At 31.7% G+C, this 25,132-nt stretch overlaps 1 protein-coding gene and 1 long non-coding RNA gene across 4 annotated transcripts; one reads left to right on the plus strand and one right to left on the minus strand.

Annotated features, from left to right (window-relative positions):
- The first annotated feature begins 229 nt into the window (after positions 1-229).
- Positions 230-13,100, plus strand: LOC126727484 (E3 ubiquitin-protein ligase RSL1-like). 3 transcript variants are annotated; one of them, XM_050433163.1, is made up of 3 exons: positions 230-1,438; positions 11,505-11,526; positions 12,742-13,100. In XM_050433163.1, exons 1-3 carry the CDS (start codon positions 631-633, stop codon positions 12,812-12,814), a joined length of 903 nt encoding a protein of 300 aa, XP_050289120.1. In that variant the 5' UTR covers positions 230-630; the 3' UTR covers positions 12,815-13,100. The 3 variants fall into 3 exon arrangements, with proteins under 3 accessions (XP_050289120.1, XP_050289118.1, XP_050289119.1); XM_050433161.1 differs by having other exon boundaries at positions 230-1,127; positions 11,194-11,526; XM_050433162.1 differs by lacking the exons at positions 11,505-11,526; positions 12,742-13,100 and adding an exon at positions 6,577-6,723 and having other exon boundaries at positions 230-1,460.
- A 4,436-nt stretch (positions 13,101-17,536) lies between these two features.
- LOC126727485 (uncharacterized) lies at positions 17,537-19,795 on the minus strand. Its single transcript, XR_007656252.1, has 2 exons — positions 19,669-19,795; positions 17,537-17,771 (listed from the first exon to the last, which is right to left on the minus strand). It is a non-coding gene; the product is annotated as an uncharacterized LOC126727485 (long non-coding RNA).
- Positions 19,796-25,132: the final 5,337 nt, after the last annotated feature.

Here is a 25,132-nt window from a genome sequence, read left to right on the forward strand (position 1 = left end):
AAATTGTTACATTAGTCTTTGAATAAAACTTACCTATTATATGATATATCTTGTAAAAAAGTATACAAGATTTACCTAAGCTAAAACTAACATAACAATTTATCCATCATTATTTATTTTCCGAACTCCTAAAACTAAAATCTTAAAATGAAAAAATTAAATAAAAAATAGAGACCCATAAGAGTAAGAGTTTTGCTGATTTAGATTACCCATTCTTGGGTGGTAAATGAGCAGGATCTGAAATCTCTCCTCCTTACAATAGAAGTCTTGACTCTTGAGTTGTTTATTACAATCGCTGAATTCCTAGTTCCTATTAAATAATAGGACTTTAGCGATTAGCTCAGGACGAAAACAAAGAGATAAAATAAAATGCAATGAAAAAAAATAATTGGGTTCGAATTGATTTTTAGACAAAGTAGAAATTTCCCCTTTCCTTCGTATTCTTATCAAAGCAGTTTCGAGTTAGTCCAAAAGTTGCAACCCCTAGACGAAGTTCCTAATCTTCCTATAAAAAATAATGCTACAGCCTAAAGTTATTTCTAAAAAAATAATCGTTTCCATTATATAAGACCCCATAGACCATAGTAGAGAGAGACTGAGAGCACAGATCATTGACACAGAACTTGTAATATGGCACAAGAAGCAGCCTCCCCTCTGTTTACGTGTGTGGATGATTTTTACTCCTCAGCAGTTTTTGATGAGAATGAAGCTTGGAATTTTTTCGATGTAATGGATGAAAAGTGCGCAGAAGAGTTGCAGCTCCAAGAGGCTCTTATGGGCTGTGTGGTCGATTCCCAATTGGTCAACAAGGAAGCCTCATCCTCATTGCAATTACCATCATCACCAAAAATACAAGCAGTTCTTCCAACCCCAGAAGCAGAGCCTACAAAAGAAGCTGGAGAATCATCGCATAGCTTCTGTGAGATTTGTGTGGAAAGGAAAGATAGTGACCAGATGTTCAAAACTGAGAGCTGTGTTCACTCATTTTGCTCTGATTGCATTGGCAAACATGTTGCCACAAAGATCCAGGAGAGCATAACCGTTGTTACTTGCCCTGGATTGGACTGCAAGGGTGCCATAGAACTCGATGCTTGCAGGGCAGTGCTTCCCAAAGACGTGTTGGACAGGTGGGACGAGGCGCTATGTGAAGAGCTGTTTGGTTCCCAGAGGTTTTATTGTCCTTACAAGGATTGTTCAGCAATGTTGCTGAATGATAATGAAGAAGGAGAAGCTATTAGGGAGTCAGAGTGTCCATTCTGCCATAGATTGTTCTGTGCACAGTGTTCTGTGCCATGGCATTCGGGGGTGGATTGTGAAGCGTTTCAGAGACTGAATGAGGATGAGAAAGAGAGGGATGATCTCATTTTCAGGGAGCTTGCTAAGGAGAAGAAATGGAGGAGTTGTCCCCATTGCAAATATTATGTGGAAAGGACTGAAGGTTGTTTACATATCACTTGCAGGTCAGTTTGCTCTCTATTGTCATGTCATTTGTGATACATAAAACAGGATTTGAAATCTATGAGATAAGATGATTATTCTTTTCTTTTTGATGTTGGTGAGATTCAAAACATATTTTATTTGATAAGTAGAGATTTACTTTACTAGTTGCACAAATTGAAACCAATATTGTCATGTAATTGCTACTTAATTACATAAGGTATTTGCTTAGATTGACCATATACAAATAGAGAGATGCTACATCTATAACATTTTTACAATATTTTTACAACAAATCACAGGTGGTTAGTTGTTATTGGTTCAAATTTGAAACTAATACTAAGATTACTTTTTTGTCCTAACAATAACAACCTGTAACAACCTGTCACTTATGATTTGTTGTAAAAATGTTGTAAACATATTATTTCTCATACAAATAACATAATTAGCAGTGTAGAAAAAAAAAATGGTATTATTATGCTTTTTTTGTGTTGCTAATACGGGTGTTTAGAGTTCTTGAGTACTTGATTGTTTTTCATAGCGCGTAGTACACATATTTTAAAGTTGGTTGTGTGATAAGATCTAAAACTATACGCTGCTAACTTTGTGTGAACCCTTTCCCCTTTAGATCCCAAGCACTTTGTGCATGCACAAATACTAATTAAGTTACAAGATTTTTTGCTCTAAAACATAGACCTAGTGGCATGGTAATGTCATCCTTTTGTTTCAACTAGAGAGGGAAAATAAAAAATAGATGCCTTATTCAATAATAACCCACTTAAAGCATTCACATCAATCTTTACACAATTTTTGCTAAACTTACACAAAAAAACTTCTACTTTTGCTATTTTAAGTTTTTAACAAATAGGATTTTGCTAGAAAATCTGGATTAGTTTTAAATGGATTAGAAATGGTTTCAAATGGATTAGAATATAATGGGTTAGAAGTAAATTTAGATGGGTTTAAAATAGTTTAGAAGTATCACACATTAAAAAATTTAACATAGAAGTATAATAAATTCTTAAATGAGTGTTTTTATATTTTTTAAGTTTAGATTCATGAATCTACACTTAAAGACACTTAGCAAAAAATTAGAGATAGAATGACACTTAAAACAATTGAGGCCCATTTAAAATAAAAACAACTTGGGATCCAATTAGTGGACAATTAGAGGGACACTCGGTGTAAAATTGCAATGCAATTAGAATTTTATTTGATTCTTGATTAAACTTTCTCTTAGCTTCAACTTTAATATAATATGTATGATGATTTGGATTATAATTGAATTTTCTCTAGCTTTAACCTAATATATATGATTTTCAAAATTTTACGTATTAAATTTGTTAAGAAATGAAATGTTCTTGTAGCAACGAAGACAGTTCCAATCTTCATAGAATTTGTATCTTTGCGAGGAAGCCAACCAAGCCTAAAAATCATACAAAGGGTTTTAAGCAAACATTATAGATTTTAAATAAGTATCTTCTCTAGTTAGGATTAGTGCTGTAAAGACAATCACAATCTAAAAATGTAAATTAAATCAGTGATTGGAGGGCTAAGTCAACATGCATTCCACAAAACTTAGTTTAGTTTGTTTTCAATTAGACAAACGAATGGAATAGGAAAGAAAAACCATTCAAACTCTTTATGATTTTAATTTTATATATAGAATTAGATATATGATTGAGTTTCTGGTGATTAATTTATATGGGATTTCTTGTTTTTTATACAGAATAATTCACTTGGCATAAAAAAAAATAAAAAAATAAAAAAACTTAAAAAGGACACATGGCGGAAAACTATATTCTGAATTTCCAATTGAAATCTAATTTGGATTTTAATTAAAATTAGGTCCTTTCCTTTTTATTTGGGACAACACTATGTATAAGCCTAAAACCTCTCTCTCTCTCTCTCTCTCTCTCTCTCTCTCTCTCTCCATTTGACAAAGAAATGAGCAGGTTCTTTGAATTATAATTGAACCCAAAAAAAAAAAAAAAAATTTGATGATTGAACAGCTTGAAGTATACCATTAAAAGATGTATTGAAAATTTTAATAGAGGACATGACTTTTCATGGTACCCTTCAGCTGCCTTAATTTATGACATCTTCTAATACAAGTTATTATTTTATATATATATATATATATATATATATATATATATATATATAACCAAAACTTTTGAAACTCTCACAATTTTTCACGTCAACACAATATTTAAATAAAATTATTATTTTTAGTTCAAACTTAATTAGGAGTGAAACTCTATCTCTCTAATAAGTTCAACTTAAACTCAAACTCATTTTAAAAAAAAAATAAAACTATATTTGTTTAATCAAAACTTAACAAAGAGTGAAACTCTATATCTCTAATAAGTCCAACTTTAACTCAAACTCAAACATTGATAATCTATATAAAACAAAAATTATCATAGGACTCAAAAAAAAAAAAAAAAAAAAAAAAAAAAACTAACGTTAAAAAAAAAGAGACTCATGCTAATAATCATGGGTTTGGTTTTTGAGTTGAAATTTCTACTAATTATTTTATTTTATTTTTTATATTGTACATGACAGATAAAATATCTCTATTTTTTTTGGGAGAAAAATCAAAGATGCAACCTATGTCTTCCAGCCTAAGGAACGATAAATTTTAATTGGTATGTTATATATAAATTTGTTGAATTTGGTTTGGTTTTGAAGTAGAATTTGGGGATTCTATAAATTTTGAAGTTTTAAGTCTTGGGGTTTTTGGTATTTGTGTCTCTGTGAGTTGATCTTAATTCTTCAGCTTAAATGCTTTTTATTTAGGTTCATGTGATTTTTTGTTTTCTTATTAAAAGCTATATTTTTGGTTGATTAATTATTTGTTTGAATTAATTTTATTTATTTATTTATTTTTTTTAGAGTCAATAGTTTTTCCGTGCATTGCACGAATTTGCGACTAGTATTCTTAAACAATAAAGTAATGATTGTAAGGAAGAGAATAAAATAAAACATAAAGACACTTGCCAAATAGTACCATATAGTAAATGGTTTCTGATGGGTCTAAAAGGACAAAAAGGGAGACATATAGTTTGCATGTAAATGTCTAGTATATACGTATCCCAAATGCGTGCCTTTAAGATATTTTCAACCATTGATGCTTCAAAAGTAGACATTGTTTGTTTGAATTGATCAATAGGTTATGGAGAGCAACGTGTTTCATTTTGTCTTTTTAATGAAAAAACAGTGTCTTTCATTTCTAAATAATTATTTGTTATCTAACTAATCAGACAAAATGTGTTTCATTTCTAGAGGGTTGGGGAATATTGATTAAGATTCATTTTCTATCGTGGTAAATCCATGTCACAAGGGTTAGTTAGAAAATCACTGTTCCAAAATCGGCTACTCTTTTCTTTAATTTTTGTTTTGGGGCCCCATTTTTGCGTTGAATGGTTGAATAATAATTTGGTCTTTTGCTTTGCCTTCCCACCATTCTCTCTATATATTTCGTCTTTTTTATTTATTTATTTATTTTTTAAAATTTAGAATCATGCTAACGAAAACTCTTAAGACATTAATTAATAATTTATTTTAGGAAAATTTTGACTCTACTTTTATGCATTCTCACTTATTAGCACACAAACCAATCATAAGACTCATTGGATTGCAAGCTGGCTCTATGCCAATTCTGTGTTCAACATTGTAAATTGTAAGTAAATACTGTGGGTCCAAGGCAACACAAATTATTGAAACTTTTATTATTATTATTTTTTTTTAATTTTGAATATCTACTTAAAAGAAATTATGATAAAATACCGTCAATGGACTCAATATCCTAATCCCTGAGATTTAGGTTAATATAAACCAAGTTTAAAACATTTTAAAATTGACAAATTTGTTTATTAAACTCAACTAGCTTGTAATATCATCCATATGTATAGATACAATTAAAGATATACAATAAAATGCATAATATAATTCCAATATATAAAATTTAAATACTATTGATAGTCATTTTCATATTTTGTTAACTCTTTAAAAAATTTTGTAATGATTTTATTAGGTATAAAATATAAATTGTCCATTTTTTTTTAATTATTGTCAAACTTTTTTTTTAATTTTTTTTTTACGATTCATTCATTCTAGACTCTTTGGTTTTTGTACTTAATAACTCACTTAGATAAATATTTATGATGTGGAACATTTGATTCTAAAATTAAAAAATAATACTTTTTAAGAATAAATAATTTAGGACATATGGTGTAAAATTGGAACTTTAATTTGGAATTATAATTTGAATTTTTCTCAGGTTCACCTATTATATATATATATATATATATATATATATATATGTAAGGACTCAATTTGTAACAACCCCAAAATGGTATTGGGTTTGTACGTTAAAAGTCCAAACAATAAAATTTGTAGAGCGTGAACTAAAATGCTAGGCCTTGGTCATCGGACGGTGGATGGTCATGGTGTTCATACAGAAGTGAACCATGTTTGCTCAAGAAGTCTTTCTCCTCGGCACGGCCTGGGAGGCTCTGGTTCTTGGCCTTTTTTCCCAGCCCCCTTTCTAGATTACTTACTTCTCTTTTTATACTAGCCTTTGCCCTTCCTCCAACGTCCACGTGTAGGTTCAGCTTTCCAAGGCTGATACTTGTCCCATCAGCCCATACCCAAAGTGGTTGGGGGTGGTTGTAAAAACTAAAAAACATTGCTCTGTCTGGCGCAAAGTATTTAATTGCAGTAATAGTAGCCTTTCCTTTGTCCTTTGTCGCCATATTGTCCGAGGGTCCTTTCTCCATCAATGTGGAGGTGTTCAGCTTTTCCTTAAACTGTTCTTATACCGTACTTGCCCTTTCTTTCAGGAGCGCTTTGGGATGTCGAGGACAGAATCATCGTCGGCTATATCTCTAGGCCATTTGGACTTTCACTGTATGTCCTCGGCAATATTCCTCCTCGGATCGGGCCTTGGGTCCTAACGCAAAGTGGGCCAGGGTCACAAGTTCTCTGGCCCCATAATATATATATATATATATATATATAAATTTCTCTCCTACTTCAACTTTAATTAATATATTTGATTAGTTGACTTGAGAGTCTAAAATGGGAGTTTCCATGGGTTTTAGATGATGTAATATATTGTTTATTTGGTTGCAGGTGTGCGTTCCAGTTTTGCTATGGATGTGGAGCTCAGTGGACTGACGATCATGGTGGTTGCCAGAGAGATTAAATGAATATAATAAATCATTATAAAGATGTTATCATAAACATTGTACTATTAGTATGGATATATTACCTCATCCTTTTGCTCTTAATATTGATAAAAATGTTAGTGTTAGAGGACCATGTCTCAAGATTTTTATATTTTGCATGGCGTTATATATGGTTTATATATATATATATATATATATATATATATATACACACACACAGCGGTGGAATTGCATCAATGTTCAGTGCACGCAAGTATGTGCAGCCATGCCCCATTGGGTTTTAAGATGGTGGGTTCATTAGTTTAGCATGAAAGTTTCAAGCTCAAATAAACACGCTATTAGTTTATGGCATTTCAAGAATGGATAAATAATGGAATAATCTGGCCAAATATTGGGTCACCAATTAAGCGTGTATAAATTATTGATAATTTAATATACACTATATTAGAGTAGTTGGTATTCTAGATCTTAGAACTTTTTTATTATTATCATTAATCCAAATATCCACCCATCATAAAAGTCTGAGCATTAATCACATTAAAGAATAAATAAATAAATAAAAGCTTTTATTAAGGAAAGTCACCTTAAATTAAATAAAAAGTCAAATAAAATCATAGATATGAAGAGGGTATTTGATATATGCATTTAAAAACTGAAAACAAATGTTTGAAAATATGTATGGAAATACGTGTGGGTGAAAAAGTATGTAGAAATACGTGTAGTTTTGTTTAAAAACTGAAAACATGTGTTTGAGTAAATGTACCAAACATAACCTAAAAGTTTAAGACATGAGAATAGCCTCTTTCTTATAGCTTAACTGATATCTCCTATCACTACCAAATTTATTCATAAATTAATAAATTCCTCGTTTTGCTGGTGCAAGAGGCTTAAGACATGCTCATGCTATGAGTTTAGCAAGGAAACATATATTACAAGACCCAAACCCAAGACGTGTTTTGCACAAAGTCCTAAACCTTGATATCCTATGAGATGAAGTATACTTGATTGTTGGCCCAGCCCAAAGCTGTGAAATAGACACATCCAAATTGAACCCACTTAAACAGGTCGAGCCCAAAATATTCTTTGCTTTTCTCACTATGCGAACCAAGCTCACATTAAAAAAAAAAAAAAAAACAAAAAACAAAAAGGATAGGGAAATTTGCGAATTGTGGATTGGAGAGCAAAAGAGGAAATTTTTTGACCTCACATATGATATCATATCCTAAATCTAATGAAAAACCTTGCAGTTTGGGTTGGAGTATTTGTAAAATATGAGCCTATAATCATATATATAGTGCTATCTTTAATGTGTTTGAGAGTATATACAACTTCTAGGCTAGTCCTTGTCTTTCCAAGTGTCATCATTAAGGCTTTTGTTTTAAAATGTCCTTATCCCTCATAGTGTTACACTGTCTCTGATCCCATCTCTTATAGCTTAACTCCTCACATCGCGAATGTACAAAAACAAGAGGAGCTTGTACCTTCTTTTGATGACAACCTTGATGAGACAGTTTCTATTAGTTTGGCTCATCTAGTAGTTGTATATCTAATTTGTAGCAAATTCCCTCTGAACTTAGAACACCATCACTGACCATTTGGCTTGGATTGTCTCAAAGAGTCATGGCCCTTCACTTGCAGTCTCAAGGGAAGAATGGCAAGCTTTAAATTTATAGATTGAACTCACATAATATAGGGTATCACACTTTTCAGCAAGTAAAATTAAAAGACAAAAATAAAAGTAATTAGATTCAATCATGAGTCATGATATTCATAAAGTTAGATTGTGAACCATTTTGCATAGATGTGACCAAAATATGGTTTTGAATGCTCAAGATGTGATCAAAGTTTATTCGTAGATGATCTATTAAACTTAAACTAAAGCATAAAATACTAGGACGAAATTATGAATTTTGGTTTGAGGGAGGAAAATTATGTATTAATTCATAATTTCAAAAGAAATTTAAAATATATACATACATACATGATTAATTAAGACACTAAGTAGTTTTAATAAAATGATAATTCTGTGTAATTAGGAGAGGCACTAATACATTCTTAGAGCTTGAAGACAATAAAACTTATTCATCTCTTGCATTTATAGTAAAAAAAAAAAATTTGATTTGTAAATAGCCTAATTGATTCAAATATTGATGGAATAATTTTGCATAATTCTCATGCTTGTATTTGAATAAAAATAATATACTTTTATTGGTACGAAAAAAAACATATTTTCTCTTGTTAATGTATATGTTTATGTTAATTTTACTTTTACCTAAAATATATATATATATATATATATATATTCAGAAAATAATTATAAATGTTATACCCGTATCACTTTTAGATTTTTTTGATTATATAAAAAAAAAATAGTAAGCAATAATTCATCAAACTACTAACAAAAAGAAAATAATAAAATAAAATGAATATCCAGTGTTTTTATGGGAAACTGTTATGGACCTATGGACCAGGCCCAGCACAACCTATATCATAGTCGGATATTTAATATAATGGGCTTGTCTAAACCCAGCCACACAGTCCATCACTATCAGGATCATCATCCCCTCTTATATCCAGTTAACGTTGAAACAATGGTCCAGCTCAAAGAATCTTGAACTCTGAGTTTATTGCATTGGATTGGATCATCTCTCACAAATACCCAATCAATATATTGTCTTCTAGTGAGGTGGCCTTTAACAACTTGGGTTCCCAACTGACCCAACTGTATTATTTTGCCCACTAAGACTTGAGGCTTCAAAGAATAGTCATGGGTTTCATGAATTAGAACTCAGAACCTGCCTAATGATCTTGTAGTTGAATTGGTATTTCTTCATGCATTAAGTACTTTGAATACTTTGAATTTAGGGAAAAAATGTTTGAATTGTGTGGTTAGTAGTATATTATAATTATCTCTTAATAAATAAATAAACAGGAACTCAGAAGCTCAAATGATCAAAGAAGTCCATTTTGTATAAAAAATATAGGAATTTATTGTGAAAAGAAATACTAGTATCAATTATGTGTCATATTCCGCATGGTAGAAAAGTGTGGATCATAAGGCAAATCTGATGTGCGAAGAATCAGGGAATCAAGAAAAATACAAAAAAGTCCATGTCTTGTAAATGGAGCTCTTGATTTGGACTTATGACATGTTTTAGTCCAAATTCTTAGAATATTTTGTGGTCATAAAATAAAAACAAAAACCTAGAAGCACCCATCTTGGACCACAGCCGCCACATAATTATGCATACAAAGCATAAACCCAACCGACATTTCATATTATATTTTGTTATTATTATTATTTTTTTTTTATAGGTTTCAACTTATGATGTCTACTTCTAATGATTCAACTCTAGGTCTCTTATTCAACCATCAGAAATTATACCAGTTGACCAGAGAGTTTCTGCCTATAGTATCCTGATAATAGCTTTTTATCATCAGACCAAGATACCAATAAGTTTTTAGTGTAAACGGGGATTAAACCCCAAATCTCTTTTTCAACTATCAGAAACTTTACCAATTGAGTTAACTGGAATCTACAAGATTTACCTAAGCTACAACTAACATAACAATTTATCCATCATTATTTATTTTCCAAACTCCTAAAACTAAAATCTTAAAATGAAAAAATTAAATAAAATAGAGAATCATAAGTGTAAGAGTTTTGCTGATTTAGATTACCCATTATTGGGTGGTTAATGAACAGGATCTGAAGTCTCTCCTCCTTGCAATAGAAGTCTTTGACTCTTGAATTGTTTATTCCAATTGCTCTTTCCCCTTTACACACTTTATATCACTAAGGAAACGTACGAGAAAGTTGTTCCAATTAAATAATAGGACTTCAGCGAGTACCTCAGGACCAAAAAACAGAGATAAAATAAACCCCTAGACGAAGTTCGAATTGGTTTTTAGATAAAGTTGCAACCCCTAGACGAAGTTCCTAATCTTCCTATAAAAAATAATGCTACAGCCTAAGTCATTTTTAAAATAATAGTCGTTTCCATTTCCATAGAACATAGTAGAGAGAGAGTAAAGGCACAGATCATTGACGCAGAACTTGTAATATGGCACAAGAATCAGCCTCTCCCAAGTTTACGTGTGTGGATGATGTTTACTCCTCAGCAGTTTTTGATGAGGAAGAAGCTTGGATTTTTTTCGATGTAATGGATGAAAAGTGTGCAGAAGAGTTGCAGCTCCAAGAGGCACTTATGGGCTGTGTGATCGATTCCCGATTGGTCAACAAGAAAGCCTCATCCTCATTGCAATTACCATCATCACCAAAAATACAAGCAGTTCTTCCAACCCCAGAAGCAGAGCCTACAAAAGAAGCTGGAGAATCATCGCATAGCTTCTGTGAGATTTGTGTGGAAAGGAAAGATAGAGACGAAATGTTCAAAATTGAGAGCTGTGTTCACTCATTTTGCTCTGATTGCATTGGCAAACATGTTGCCACAAAGATCCAAGAGAGCATAACCGCTGTTACTTGCCCTGGATTGGACTGCAAGGGTGCCATAGAACTCGATGCTTGCAGGGCAGTGCTTCCCAAAGACGTGTTGGACAGGTGGGGCGAGGCGCTATGTGAAGAGCTGTTTGGTTCCCAGAGGTTTTATTGTCCTTACAAGGATTGTTCAGCAATGTTGCTGAATGATAATGAAGAAGGAGAAATTATTAGGGAGTCAGAGTGTCCATTCTGCCATAGATTGTTCTGTGCACAGTGTTCTGTGCCGTGGCATTCAGGGGTGGATTGTGAAGCGTTTCAGAGACCGAATGAGGAAGAGAAAGAGAGGGATGATCTTATTTTCAGGGAGCTTGCTAAGGAGAAGAAATGGAGGAGTTGTCCCCATTGCAAATATTATGTGGAAAGGACTGAAGGTTGTTTACATATGACTTGCAGGTCAGTTTTGCTCTTCACTGTCATGTAATTTTGGATTTGAAATCTATGAGATCTATTATAAGATGATTATTCTTTACTATCGAGATAAAATACCAATCAGTTTCTTTTTGACGTTGATGAGATTCAAAATTTATTTTACTTGATAACTAGAGTCGAACGAATTGAAACCAATATTGTCATGTAATTGGTACGTAATTATATCAATTATTTGCTTAGATTACCATATATAAATAACATAATTAGCGGTGTAGGAAAAAAAAAGTATTATTATATTTCCTTTGTGTGTGTGTGTGTGTGGGGCTAATATGGGTGTTTAGAGTTCTTGAGAATTTGATTGTTTTCTATAGCGTGTAATATCCATATTTTTACGTCAATTATATGATAAGATCTAAAACTATACATTACTAACTCTGCACGAATCCTTTCCCCTTTAGATGCCAAACACTTTGTTCATGGACTAATACCAATCAATTATAGCCCATATAGAGCATTCACATCAATCTTTATACAATTTTTGCTAAACTAACACCCAAAAAAAAAAAAAAAAAAAACTTTTGCTATTTTAACAAATTATCCGTTTTTGCAAGAAAATTTGGATTTGTATTAAATGGATTAGAAATGGTTTCAAATGGGATTAGAATATAATGGGTTAGAAGTAAATTTAGATGGGTTTAAAATAGTTTAGAAGTATCACACATTAAAAAAAATTAACATAGAAGTATAATATATTCTTAAATGAGTGTTTTTATATTTTTTAAGTTTAGTTTCATAAATCTATACATAAAGACACTTAGCAAGAAATTAGAGATGGAATGACACTTAACACAAGTGAGGCCCATGTAAAATAAGAAACAACTTGAGATCAAATTAGTGGGCAATTAGAGGGACATTTAGTGTAAAATTGAAATGCAATTAGAATTTTATTTGATTCTTGATGATTAATTTATATTGGATTTCTTGTCTTTTATACTGAATAATTCATTTGACAAAAAAAAAAAAAAAAAAAAAAAAAAAAAAAAAAAAAAAAAAACTTAGAGAGACATGTGATGAAAAATTATATTCCAAATTTTCAATTGAAATCTAATTTGAAGTTTAATTAAAATTTCTCTCTACTTCAACTTTAATATTAATATATTTGATTAGTTAACTTGAGAGTCCAAAATAGGAGTTTCCATGGGTTTTAGATGATGTAATATATTGTTTATTTGGTTGCAGGTGTGCGTTCCAGTTTTGCTATGGATGTGGAGCTCAGTGGACTAACGATCATGGTGGTTGCCAGAGAGATTAAATAAAAATCATTATGAAGATGTTATATATCATAAACATTGTACTGTTAGTATGGATATATTACCTCATCCTTTGCTCTTAATATTGATAAAAATGTTAGCATTATAGGACTAGGTCTCAAGAATTTTATATTTTGCATGGCATTATGTATGGTTTGTATATATATATATATATATATATATATATACACCGAACGGTGGAATTGCATTAATGTTTCAGTGTATACAAGAATGTGCAATCATGTCCCATTGGGTTTTAATGGAATAGTTTGACCAAAGATTGAGCCACTAGTTAGATACATGTAAATTATTGATAATTTAACATACACTATATATTGGAGGAGTAATTCTACGGTACCCCCCCAAAAAAAGGGGGGGTACGGTACCCACTAGTAGTAACCTATTACATTAGGTTACTTTTTTCTCACATTTGACGGTTCCATCTTCATATTGTACAATTCCAATATCACATGTGACAGTTCTTTTCTCACATTTGGTGGTTCTCTTACATTTTTCTCACATTTGACGGTTCCATCCTCACATTGTGCAGTTCCAACATCACATGTGACAGTTCTTTTCTCATATTTGGTGGTTCCCTTACTTTTTTTTTTCACATTTGACGGTTCCATCCTCATATTGTGTAGTTCCAACATCACATATGACAGTTCTTAGGTCACATTGGGTGGTTCTCTTACCTTTTTCTCATACTTGATGGTTCCATCCTCACATTGTGCAGTTCCAATATCACATGTGACAGTTCTTTTCTCACATTTGGTGGTTCCCTTACTTTTTTTTTTCTCACATTTGACGGTTCCATTCTCACATTGTGTAGTTTCAACATCACATATAACAGTTCTTTTGTCACATTGGGTGGTTCCCTTACATTTTTCTCACAATTGACGATTCCATCCTCACATTGTGCAGTTCCAACATCACATGTGACAGTTTTTTTCTCACATTTGACGGTTCCTTTACTTTTTTCTCACATTTAACGATTTCATCCTCATATTGTGCAGTTCCAATATCACATGTGACAGTTCTTGTTTCACATTTGGTAGTTCCCTTACTTTTTTTCTCACATTTAACGGTTTCATCCTCACATTTTGCAGCTCCAACATCACATATGACAGTTCTTTTTTCACATTTGGCAGTTCCCTTACTTTTTTGTCTCACTTGACGGTTCCATCCTCATATTGTGCAGTTTCAACATCACATATGACAGTTCTTTTGTCACATTGGGTGGTTCCCCTACCCTTTTCTCACATTGTGCAGTTCCTCATATTGTGCGGTTCTAACATCACATATGACAGTTCTTTTATCACATTGGGTGATTCCCTTACTTTTTTCTCATATTTGATGGTTCCATTCTCATATTGTGCAGTTCCAACATCACATGTGACAGTTTTTTTCTCACATTTGGTGGTTCCCTTACTTTTTTCTCACATTTGACTGTTCCATCCTCACATTGTGCAGTTCCAACATCACATGTGATATTTTTTTTCTCACATTTGGTGGTTCCATTACTTTTTTTTCTTACATTTGACGATTTCATCCTCACATCATGCGGTTTTAACATCACATATGACAATTCTTGTTACATTGGGTGGTTCCCTTACTTTTTTCTCATACTTGACGGTTCTATCCTCATATTGTGCAGTTCCAACATCATATGTGACAATTCTTTTCTCACGTTGGGTGGTTCCCTTACTTTTTTCTCACATTTGACGGTTTCATCCTCACATTGTGCAGTTCCAACATCATATGTGACAGTTTTTTTCTCACATTTGGTGGTTCCTTTACTTTTTTTTTAACATTTGACGATTTCATCCTCACATTGTGCAGTTCCAACATCACATGTAACAGTTCTTTTCTCACATTTGATAGTTCCCTTACTTTTTTTTTCACATTTGGGGGTTCTGTCCTTACATTGTGCGGTTCCAACATCAAATGTGATAGTTCTTTTCTCACATTCGGTGGTTCTCTCACTTTTTTTTCTCACATTTGACGGTTCCATCCTCATATTGTGTAGTTCCAACATCACATATGACAGTTCTTTTGTCACACTAGGTGGTTCCCTTACCTTTTTCTCACACTTGACAGTTTCATCCTCACATTGTGCAGTTCCAACATCACATGTGACTATACTTTTGTAACATTCAGCGGTTCCTTTATTTTTCTCATATTTTACGGTTTCATCCTCACATTGTGCAGTTCTAATATCACATGTGATTATTCTTTTGTCATATTTGGTGGTTCCTTTACCTTTTTTTCACATTTGATTGTCACATTCGGCAATACCAACATCACATTTAACAGTACTTTTATCACATTTAGTGGTTCTCTTTTTTTTTTTTTCCTCACATTTGACAATTTCATCGTCACATTGGGTAGTACCAATATCACATCTAATCGTACTTTTAGATTTAGGCCCACCACTAAAGTCACTTTTTTACTTACTTACTATATATATGTTTCTAGCAAAAAATGATTGATGAAGATGGCAATCCCACATTGAAATGGTTTAAAAATATATATAGGGGACAATGACAAGTATATGTCAAAATTGATGTTTTGTGAACAGGTAATTTTACTCATGCTAATACACTTGTGTATTTTACACTAACACATGCTAATACATTGTTTATTTGTATTTGTCACGTTAAGTAGTATCAACATCATTCTTGACTATACTTTTGCCACATTTGGTTATACCCTTGTTTTTTTCTCACATTCAACGATTCCATTGTCACAATGGGCATTACCAACTTCAAATGTAAGCGCACTTTTGCACATTCGATAGTTTTTTTTTTTTTTTTTTTTTCCCTCACCGATTACCATAATACCTCTAAAACCTAAAAATGACCATAATACCTTTAGAACCTAAAAAATGACCGAATCACCCTAAAACTTTAAAAAAAAAAATTACCAAAATTGCCATAAAACCTAAAAAATAACTGAAATACCATTAGAACAAATAAAAAATTGATTGAATGACCTTGAAACTTTAAAAATGACCAAAATAACAATGAAACTTAAAAAATGACCAAAATACCCTTAGGACAAAAAAATGACCACATAGCCTTGAAACTTAAAAAATGACCGAAATTACCATAAAACCTAAAAAATGACTAAAATAACCACGAAACCTAAAATATGACCAAAATACCCTTAGAAGAGAAAATCACGGTAATGCCCCCTATACCTAGAGAATATCTTAAAATACCCTTAGAAACTTAAAAATGACCAGAATAACCGTACTACATAAAAAATGACCGAAATAACCCCGAAAACCTTAAAAAGGACCAAAATTCCCTCACAATCTAAAAAATGACCAGAATTCCCCCAACTCCCTCTAAAATTATCAAAATCCCCTCAGAACCTAAATGATCAAAATATCTTTAGAACCTAAAAACTGACCGTAATACCCCTGTAACCTAAGAATGACCAAAAGACCCCTGAACTAATGAATATATATATTTTTATATTGTTTCTATTTAGATATTTTGTATGTAAAGATATTGAACGTAACAAACTATAATTGAGCTAAATGATCCCATGTACTTATCCTTATTCAATTTAGGAGATACTATTGAACCAATTTGTTATATTATTTTGTTTTGTATTTAGTAAAATTTCATGGATAGTGATAGTGAATTGATATTGTATATGTAGTGTCCAATAGCACTACTGTAATTCATCATTCATGTGTGTAAACACGAGTTACATACTAGTAATTATTAAAAATAACATTATGGACAAATTATTTAGGAGAAATGGTGAATAGCTTCTCCTTGAACCATGTTTTCAATATAGGATTTTACAAAAAATCTAATGTACAATTATAGGTTTCCAGGCTCTCGGCCTTGGATAGAGCTCAAGGTGAGTTCTAGCTATGGAGGATTGCGAGAGACAGTTTTAGAGATAGAGAGGAGATGGTTGCATCTTACTCTCTCCACATTACCATTTCACTTGCATCTTTTTATGAAGTGAGCTTAAAAATCAAATCTTGTTTTATGCTAAAATATCAAAACACAATTTCAAAGTAAAATACAAATTTTCAAATTTTGTACTAAACTTATTTATCCAAAATACGACTTTAAAGTGAATGCATTTACACAAAAATTATGTTTTCAAAATACAATTTTAGCACAAAATGTGATATTATTGAAATCGTTTCCAAGTGTACATTATGTCCCGTTATCTCCTGCCACATTGTCAGAATCTTAAGTTAAATCGTGGTTTCAAACAAGGCAATTCTCATATATATTTTTTCACAACATTATTTTTAATAAATATTACTTCTTATGTAATAATTGAAGAAATATTACTTCTTATATACTATTTAAAAAATTAATTTTATGTAAAAGAGGCAAAAAAATAAATTTACACATTATTACATTTTATACATTCTCATTTTTCTTCTCAACTAAACAAAAGTTTAAATGTCATAATACTTCTCTCTTTTCACTGAGAACATTTTGTTTTCAATTAGATTCCACCCCCCCTGGCTACCCCAAAAAAATATAATTCCACATACATCCAACAAAGAAAAGAAGAAGACCCATCAACAAAAAAAGAAAAAAAAAAGAAAAAAAAAAAGAAAAAGAAAAGAAGAAGAGCTATGACACCTAATTACACATACATCCAACAAAGAAAAGAAGAAAAGCTATGGCTATTCAGCTACAGTAAGGGGGCAGGCTCCAGCTGCTGTCTTGGCTAAAGCATTGACACCAATAGTAATAGATTGAGAGAAAAACTAAGGGAAAATTGTCTCAACTTGCTCCTTTTCTTTATTTAGGTATACATAGTCCTATTCTCAAAAAAAAAAAAAAAAAAGGTATACACAGTCTTGTCAGTCACTTTCACTATGTGAAAAGTATCTCTGAGCATCAAATGGTTGCTTCCAGGAGTTTGTATCAGGTAACTCAGAAGCAGTTCCTCCATTCATGGGTGCAAATGCTGCGATAAAAAAGAACATGAACATCATACGAAAAACATCACAATTCCTAAAGATTAATTCAAAAAGAAAATGTGCAAAATGAGCAAAGGTCCATTCATCTCGCATGCTTTTAATCGACACATTTTAACAAATTCATTCCTCTTCATTTTACAAACCATTTGAATCCATAGTGTCTTTAATGGCAGCTATTATGGGTCTATACCCTGAAAGTTAGGAGACGTGTTAGATCAATGTCAAGATTTCATGAACATGTAGTTTCAACATTTAGTAATTCACTAACTTTTTTAAGTGGCAGTGAGCCTTATTGCAGCAATTTTGCCAAATGAAATCATGACTAACTATCCTATTTTTTTGTTCTTTTGAATGAATTAAGAGCTATTTGTTTCTTTCTTCTCATACAGGGGTGTTTCAAACCAATAGCAAACCACTAACCAAAAAAAAATGCATGCTTCTCAATTATTTTTGATATGTAATAAAAATTTATTAAAAAGAGACTACGTCATGCAAAGAAAGGCAAGAAGTAGCCTGAGGAATTACAAAAAATACAAAAGATTATGTACAAAAAGATAGACTCAATAGCATTAGAATTAACTCTCTATTTGTGAGTCCCCAACAAAATAAGCTAGAAGCTAGTTCCTTGTACTCTCCATATCCTCAAACATTAGCCTATCTCACTCTCGCCAAATAACATCAAACATAACGGAACCAAATTCCAAATATCCAACGAATATGATAAGAGAGGATTTTTTTTTTTGGGGGGGGGGGGGGGGGGGGGTGTGTTCAATGTTTGCGGCCCACAAACGAAAACAGAAATAGAAAATAAAGATAAATCTATATATCTATAAGCTATAAAAATAGTCTCTTATTGGATCCATTTACTAGAGGTAAAAAAGCCAACTTTCTTCCAATACTTCAGAGAGATTGGGAAACAAATTCAATTACTATGCAAGTAGGACCAAGGCTAGATGGACTGCTCTAAATGCACATATCCATAACTACTCACACAAAATAAAACTAGCTAGCAATTTGATTGCCCAGCAGAATAAAATGATGGTTCCGGAAAAACCAAACTGCAATGTTTAAGCCATTTTGCCCATCAACCTTCATCAGGACCTCAATCCCTAACTAGATAATAATACTAGAAAATGCAATAGACATAAAATTTCACAATAATATTTTAGTTGCTCAAAATCTCAGACAAAAAACTCATACATTAAAATACACAACTCACATAGACATTTCATCAAACAATTTCTTAACAAAGCTAAATTGACTCAGTTCACCAAACCTCACATATAATTCAAGTTAATGGAAAGAACTCAGAAGCCTAATCCAAACCCAAATTGTTTAATATAAAAGCAATATGTTCTCTACCATTAAATATAGAATTCTTAACATAGCAACCAAAGACCTTTAGTTTCAGCTTTCAGGCAGGTTCACAAGACTACAAGTTCATGTTTCACATTCCAAGTCCTATTCAGTGCACAAATTTTCTTTTTGCAAATGACATAGATACTATTTTCAAGATTTATTAAAAATACCCAGTGTACATTTCTTCTACATTTACAATTTAACATACACATTCATAACCAGAGGCACATCAGTGAACTTCTAAATAGTGATAATTATACCAAGGCCATGGTTCTTGTACTGCAAAATCTAACATCTCTTCTTTGTTTTTCTTCAATGGGAAATTTTCACATGGGTTTCCATTGGGGAAAAATCGAAGCAAGTGGCTTGATTTGCAATTCGAATCTGCCTATTACGAAATTTCAATTCAGATTTCACAACATTACTAATGCTTGTGTTCCAAAATTTTTTAAAAAAAAAAACCACCAACCAAATAGGCCCAAATCTTGACGATAAATTCAGGGAAAATGTATGAAGAATAGTTACCTGAGATTTGTATGAAGACGAGGTGAAGATCGGCCAAGAACGATGAGAAGGAGCAGAATTAAAAGAACGCAGCAGAGAAGTAGAGAGAGAGAACGCGAGACGGCGAGAGAGAAAAAAGAAAAGTCTCTTTTTTTCTTTCTTTCCTGTGATTAATTTTATATGTTACCTGCTTGACTGGTAACCGGTAATTCATTAAAATCACATAAACGGCCAGGATCAAAACAAATGAAATCAATGGTTAGATTTATGAGTGGGTACCGTACCCACCAAAAAAAAAGGTGGGTACGGTAGAATGACCCATATTGGAGTAGTTGGTATTCTAGATTTTAGAAATTTTATTTATTTATTATTATTAAACCAAATATCTATCCATCTAAATTTCTGAACATTAATCTACATTAAATGAAAAAAAAAAAAAAAAAGCTTTTATTAAGGAAAGTCACACCTTCAATTAAATAAAAAGTCAAATAAAATCATGGACCTTAAAAGTTTAGAACATGAGAATGGCCTCTTACTTGTAGCTTAATTGATTTCTCCTATTGAACACCTAGATTCAAATCCCCCTTCCATTGTAACTATTAAATTTATTTAATAAATCAATAAATTCCTCTTTTAGCTGGTACAAGAGGCTTAAGACATGCTATGAGTTTTAAACAAAGGCCCAATTCTCAATGGCACAAACTGGCTGTGCCTGACAAGGAAACATATATTACAAGACCCAAACCCAATGTGTGTTTTGCACAAAGTCGTAAACCTTGATATCCTATGAGATGAAGTGTACTTGAATGTTGGCCCAGCCCAAGGCTGTGTAATAGACACATCCAAATTGAACTTGCTTAAACGGGCTCGAGCCCAAAATACTCTTTGCTTTTCTCACTTTGTGAACCAAGCTCACATTAAAAAAAAAAAAAAATCAACAGGGAAATTTGCGAATTGTGGAATGGAGAACAAAAGAGGAATTTTTTTGGCCTCACATATGATATCATAGCCTAAATCTAATGAGAAACCCTGCAGTTTGGCTTGGAGTATTTGTAAAACATGAGCCTATAATCATATATATCATGCTATCTTTCATGTGTTTGAGACTATATACAACTTCTAGGCTAGTCCTTGCCTTTCCTAGTGTCATCATTAAGGCTTTTGTTTCAAAATGTCCTTATCCCTCGTAGTGTTACATTGCCTCTGATCCCATCTCTTATAGCTTAGCTCTTGACATCGCGAATGTGCAAAGACAAGAGAAGCCTGCGCCTTCTTTTGATGACAACCTTGATGAGACAGTTTCTATTAGTTTGGCTCATCCAGTAGTGGTATAGATAATTTGTAGCAAATTCCCTCTGAACTTAGAACACCATCATCGACCATTTGGCTTGGATTGTCTCAAGAGTCATGGCCCTTCACTTGCAGTCTTGAGGGAAGAATGGTAAGCTTTAGATTTATAGATTGAACTCATATAATATAGGGTATCACACTTTTCGGCAAGTAAAATTAAAAGACAAAAATAAAAGTAATTAGATTCAATCATGAGTCATGATATTCATAAAGTAAGATTGTGAACCATTTTGCATAGATGTGACCAAAATATGGTTTTGGATGCTCAAGATGTGACCAAAGTTTATTCATAGATGATCTATTAAACTTAAACCAAAGCATAAAATACTAGGACGAAACTATGAATTTTGGTTTGAGGGAGGAAAATCATGTATTAATTCATAATTTCAAAAGAAATTTAAAACATACATACATGATTAATTAAGACACTAAGTAGTTTTAATAAAATGATAATTCTGTTGTAATTAGGAGAGGCACTAATACATTCTTAGAGCTTGAAGACAACAAAACTTATTCATCTCTTGCATTTATAGTAAAAAAAGAAATTGATTTGTAAATAGCCTAATTGATTCAAATATTGATGGAATAATTTTGCATAATTCTCATGTTTATATTTTGTTAACGTGTATAATGTTGTGGGCTTTAGGCCTAACTAGATTACTTGTATAACACACATTCCTGTACTACACTCTTACTTGTACTGCACTCATATGCCTCATATATATAAAGGCACTCGTGTATATTATTTCATGGTGAAATAATATACACGAGTGCCTTTATATATATGAGGCATATGAGTGCAGTACAAGTAAAAGTGTAGTATAAAAATGTGTGCTATACAAGTAATCTAGTTGGGCCTAAAGCTCACAATATTATACACGTTAACATATTTGAATAAAAATAATATACTTTTATTGGTACCAAAAAAAAATATTTTCTCTTGTTAATGTTAATGTTTATGTTAATTTTACTTTTACCTAAAATATATATATTCAGAAAATAATTATAAATGTTATACCCGTATCACTTTTAGATTTTTTTTGATTATATATAAAAAAAAAGTAAGCAATAATTCATCAAACTACTAACAAAAAGAAAATAATAAAATAAAATGAATATGAGTAAACAAAAAATATTTAAGTATGCAGATACTTTGTAACTATAAAAATTTAATTTAAATTACAAAAATATTTTGTATTAGAAATTTCATTTATGAAGTGAAAAAAGAATTTAAATATAAACCAAACTTGACTTAGATAATATATTAAATTAAAGCATAAAGAACCAATGAAAAAAACTAAGAATCTAGTATATAATACTAAAAAAATTATAATTTTTAATTATTAAAGAACTCATTTCTATTAACTATATTAAAAAGAGTGAATCGCTCAATCTACAGTGCTTTTGGTTTAGTCAATTTTTGAGAGAAGGAAATGGAAAAGTAGAGGACTGTTTTGTTGCTTCGGTGTTTTCTTTCAGCTCATACGACATGTATTTTTTATTTCTAAATTTCTCTATAGTTTGATTGATTTCTATCTCTCTTTTTCTTTTGTTTATTATACTGAGATACTGATTTCACAAAACTGGTAGTGAGCCTTTAAACATGTTTGATGGAAGCTTTGACTCAAGGCTAGGAATTTCGCTAAAACCCAATTCTCTGAAATTTCAGTGGGTTTTCCATTCTTGTTTTAGATATCCTTCTTTAATCTGTGTTGGTATTTGAATTTTGTCTGAAGTTTTGTCATTCAATTTCACTTCCTTCTAGCTTTGTCGTGGTTCCATTGCTGATCTGTGAAGAAATGGTAGAGTAATACGAACCAACAGGTGGTTCTATTTTTATATTTCTCACTTTTGGTGTTAACACAATTAAAGGTGCAATAAAACAATGTGCCTCAAAGAAAATATTTGTTAAAATAGGAGGCTTTGTTCTTCAAGCTATGGAAATGGTGGAAAATTAGACGAAACTCAAATGCGATTGACACTAGAGACAGCATGATCGACCATTATTCACAGTGCACAGAATCAAATCTCATGCTAAGTTGTGTGAGCTCTAAACTTAGTTCCTTAAAATTTTGGTATTTGATATTTCAAATTTTTATTTTTATAGTGAGTCCGAATGTTTGACTTAAATTATTTTATCTTAGAAAAATAGATATGTATTAGCTTATTTTATTGTTAATGAGCTAATTTTTTTTGTCTTGCATGAATTTTTAGATGGGTTCGTGGCCATGTTTAGGGAGAAAAATTGTGCCCAATTATATAGCTACACATATGGTAATTGTTCTTGATTTTACCCATTTGAAAATTATGTATTTTGATACAAACCCCATGGTTTTGGGATTAAAGATTTTATAAGTTTACCAATATGTAGAGAAAATTGCATGACTTTTATATAACTTGAAGTGAAAAGGCCCTATGATGTCTAATGTGATATTGAATGGTTATAAATTTCTTATGATTTAAAGAATTAATTAAAGTTTAATGTGCCTTTATTATTATTTTTATCATCCCAGCCGAAAGAAAATAGGGGCAAAAAAAAACTAGAATCAGCAGCTTTTACCATGTTTAAACCATCTTTGCTGACATTATCCCACCAAGAAATGGATGACGTGGTATTTCTTATCAGCTAATTATTCTGTCTCATTCTATTATTTGGGGAACACTCAATATAATTATATCTCTCTATGTTTGGATTTATAATCCACGTGAATGTTTTTCCTAGCAATATTGGGACTTATGTGATGCAGACTACTTTGAAGCTAGCTTCTAGAGAATAAATGGGTGGTTGGCAGTTTGCTTCATCATGCTGATTTTTGAGATCACAAATAGGTTAGTTTGGAGCGAGCTTCCATCTATGCCACCTTGATAAATTCTTAATTCAACCCTTAAATCACTATTACTTTTTAAGGTATATCAAGATTGATCAGCTACAGAAATACTGCAACATATGTGTTTGAATGCTTTAGGTAATGTTTAATGAACCAAAAAAATCAACCCTCATTATTATTCAAATGGAAAGAAGAACAAAAAAGGATAAAGCGAAAAATGCATTTTGATCCCTTGAGTTGAGTTTATTCATTTTGAATTCTGTTAAGAGATACACTACCAAATTTCCAATTTCTTTGGAGCTACTACCACTACCAAAGCTTTGGCTTGCCATAGGAAAACACTCAATTGTGTCATTTCTTTTTTATTCATTTCTGAATAGTTGAGTGCTATTTGTTGCTACTCTTGAAATCCCTTTAAGGATTTGTTTCTCATTATCTTGGAGACTTACTTGATTTAATTGTATGAGTTCCTTTGATAAGTGTGCCACTAAAGATGATGTATTGACCATTTAATAATGGAGAGTAGCAAACAATATATAATAAATAAAATCTTTTTAATGTGAGAGGATTTGGTTAAAATGTTATTTGTTTCCTTTCTGCTAACTTGTTATCTCATTTGTTTATCATCTTGTGATTTCTGCAACTATTTTTGTTTCTTTAGATCACAAGCTAGACCAAACTAATGAGCCATATTGGATTGAGGAATGCTGGTGAATTTGTTTTGTAGGCTGGTAGGCTTATCATACATTAATTTTCAAGATTTCTGGTGATTTTCTAAATTGCATGTGTCTTAGTGATTAAAATTATATCACACCAACTTTGAGAGTTGGAGGAGTTCTTGCTTTCTTGTGCATTTGGTGATAGACTCTCGACGTAATATGTAGCTGTTGATCCAGAATTTTAGGTGCGGGTGATTCTAAATATTGACTTTTGATGCCTACTATGTAAATGAAGTTTTACTTTCTTACTATGGTAAATGGTGATTCAAATGAAAACTTAAGATCACCTTATTTATTTATTATTATTAAGAAGAAAAACAAATGAAGTTGCTGATATTATTATGCCTACATCGTAATTATCTTTGTGAGTGCAAGAATGATTATAGGTACTAATAATCTTTTTTAATTTGAAAATGTACAAAATTTATACTGGCATTTTTCAATGTACCTACATATGTGAATTAGCTTTCTGCTAGAAGAATATTGTTTATTGACACTTGTCAAAAGTAGTACAAGTCCCTCTTTAAGAGAGCTTTAGTTGATACATTTAGTCTGGTTAAGAGTGCCTCTTTCATGCTTCTTATTTTC

Source organism: Quercus robur, chromosome 5 (genome assembly GCF_932294415.1).
Source record: "Quercus robur chromosome 5, dhQueRobu3.1, whole genome shotgun sequence".
Lineage (NCBI taxonomy): Eukaryota > Viridiplantae > Streptophyta > Magnoliopsida > Fagales > Fagaceae > Quercus > Quercus robur.

Excerpts from the sequence above, each read along its gene's own strand:
- LOC126727484 (XM_050433163.1), top strand. The coding sequence starts at position 631 with ATGGCACAAGAAGCAGCCTCCCCTCTGTTTACGTGTGTGGATGATTTT. Across the intron at positions 1,439-11,504 it reads TTATGTGGAAAGGACTGAAG|GTTGTTTACATATGACTTGC; the intron begins GTTGTTTACATA and ends AAAGGACTGAAG. Across the intron at positions 11,527-12,741 it reads TGTTTACATATGACTTGCAG|GTGTGCGTTCCAGTTTTGCT; the intron begins GTCAGTTTTGCT and ends ATTTGGTTGCAG.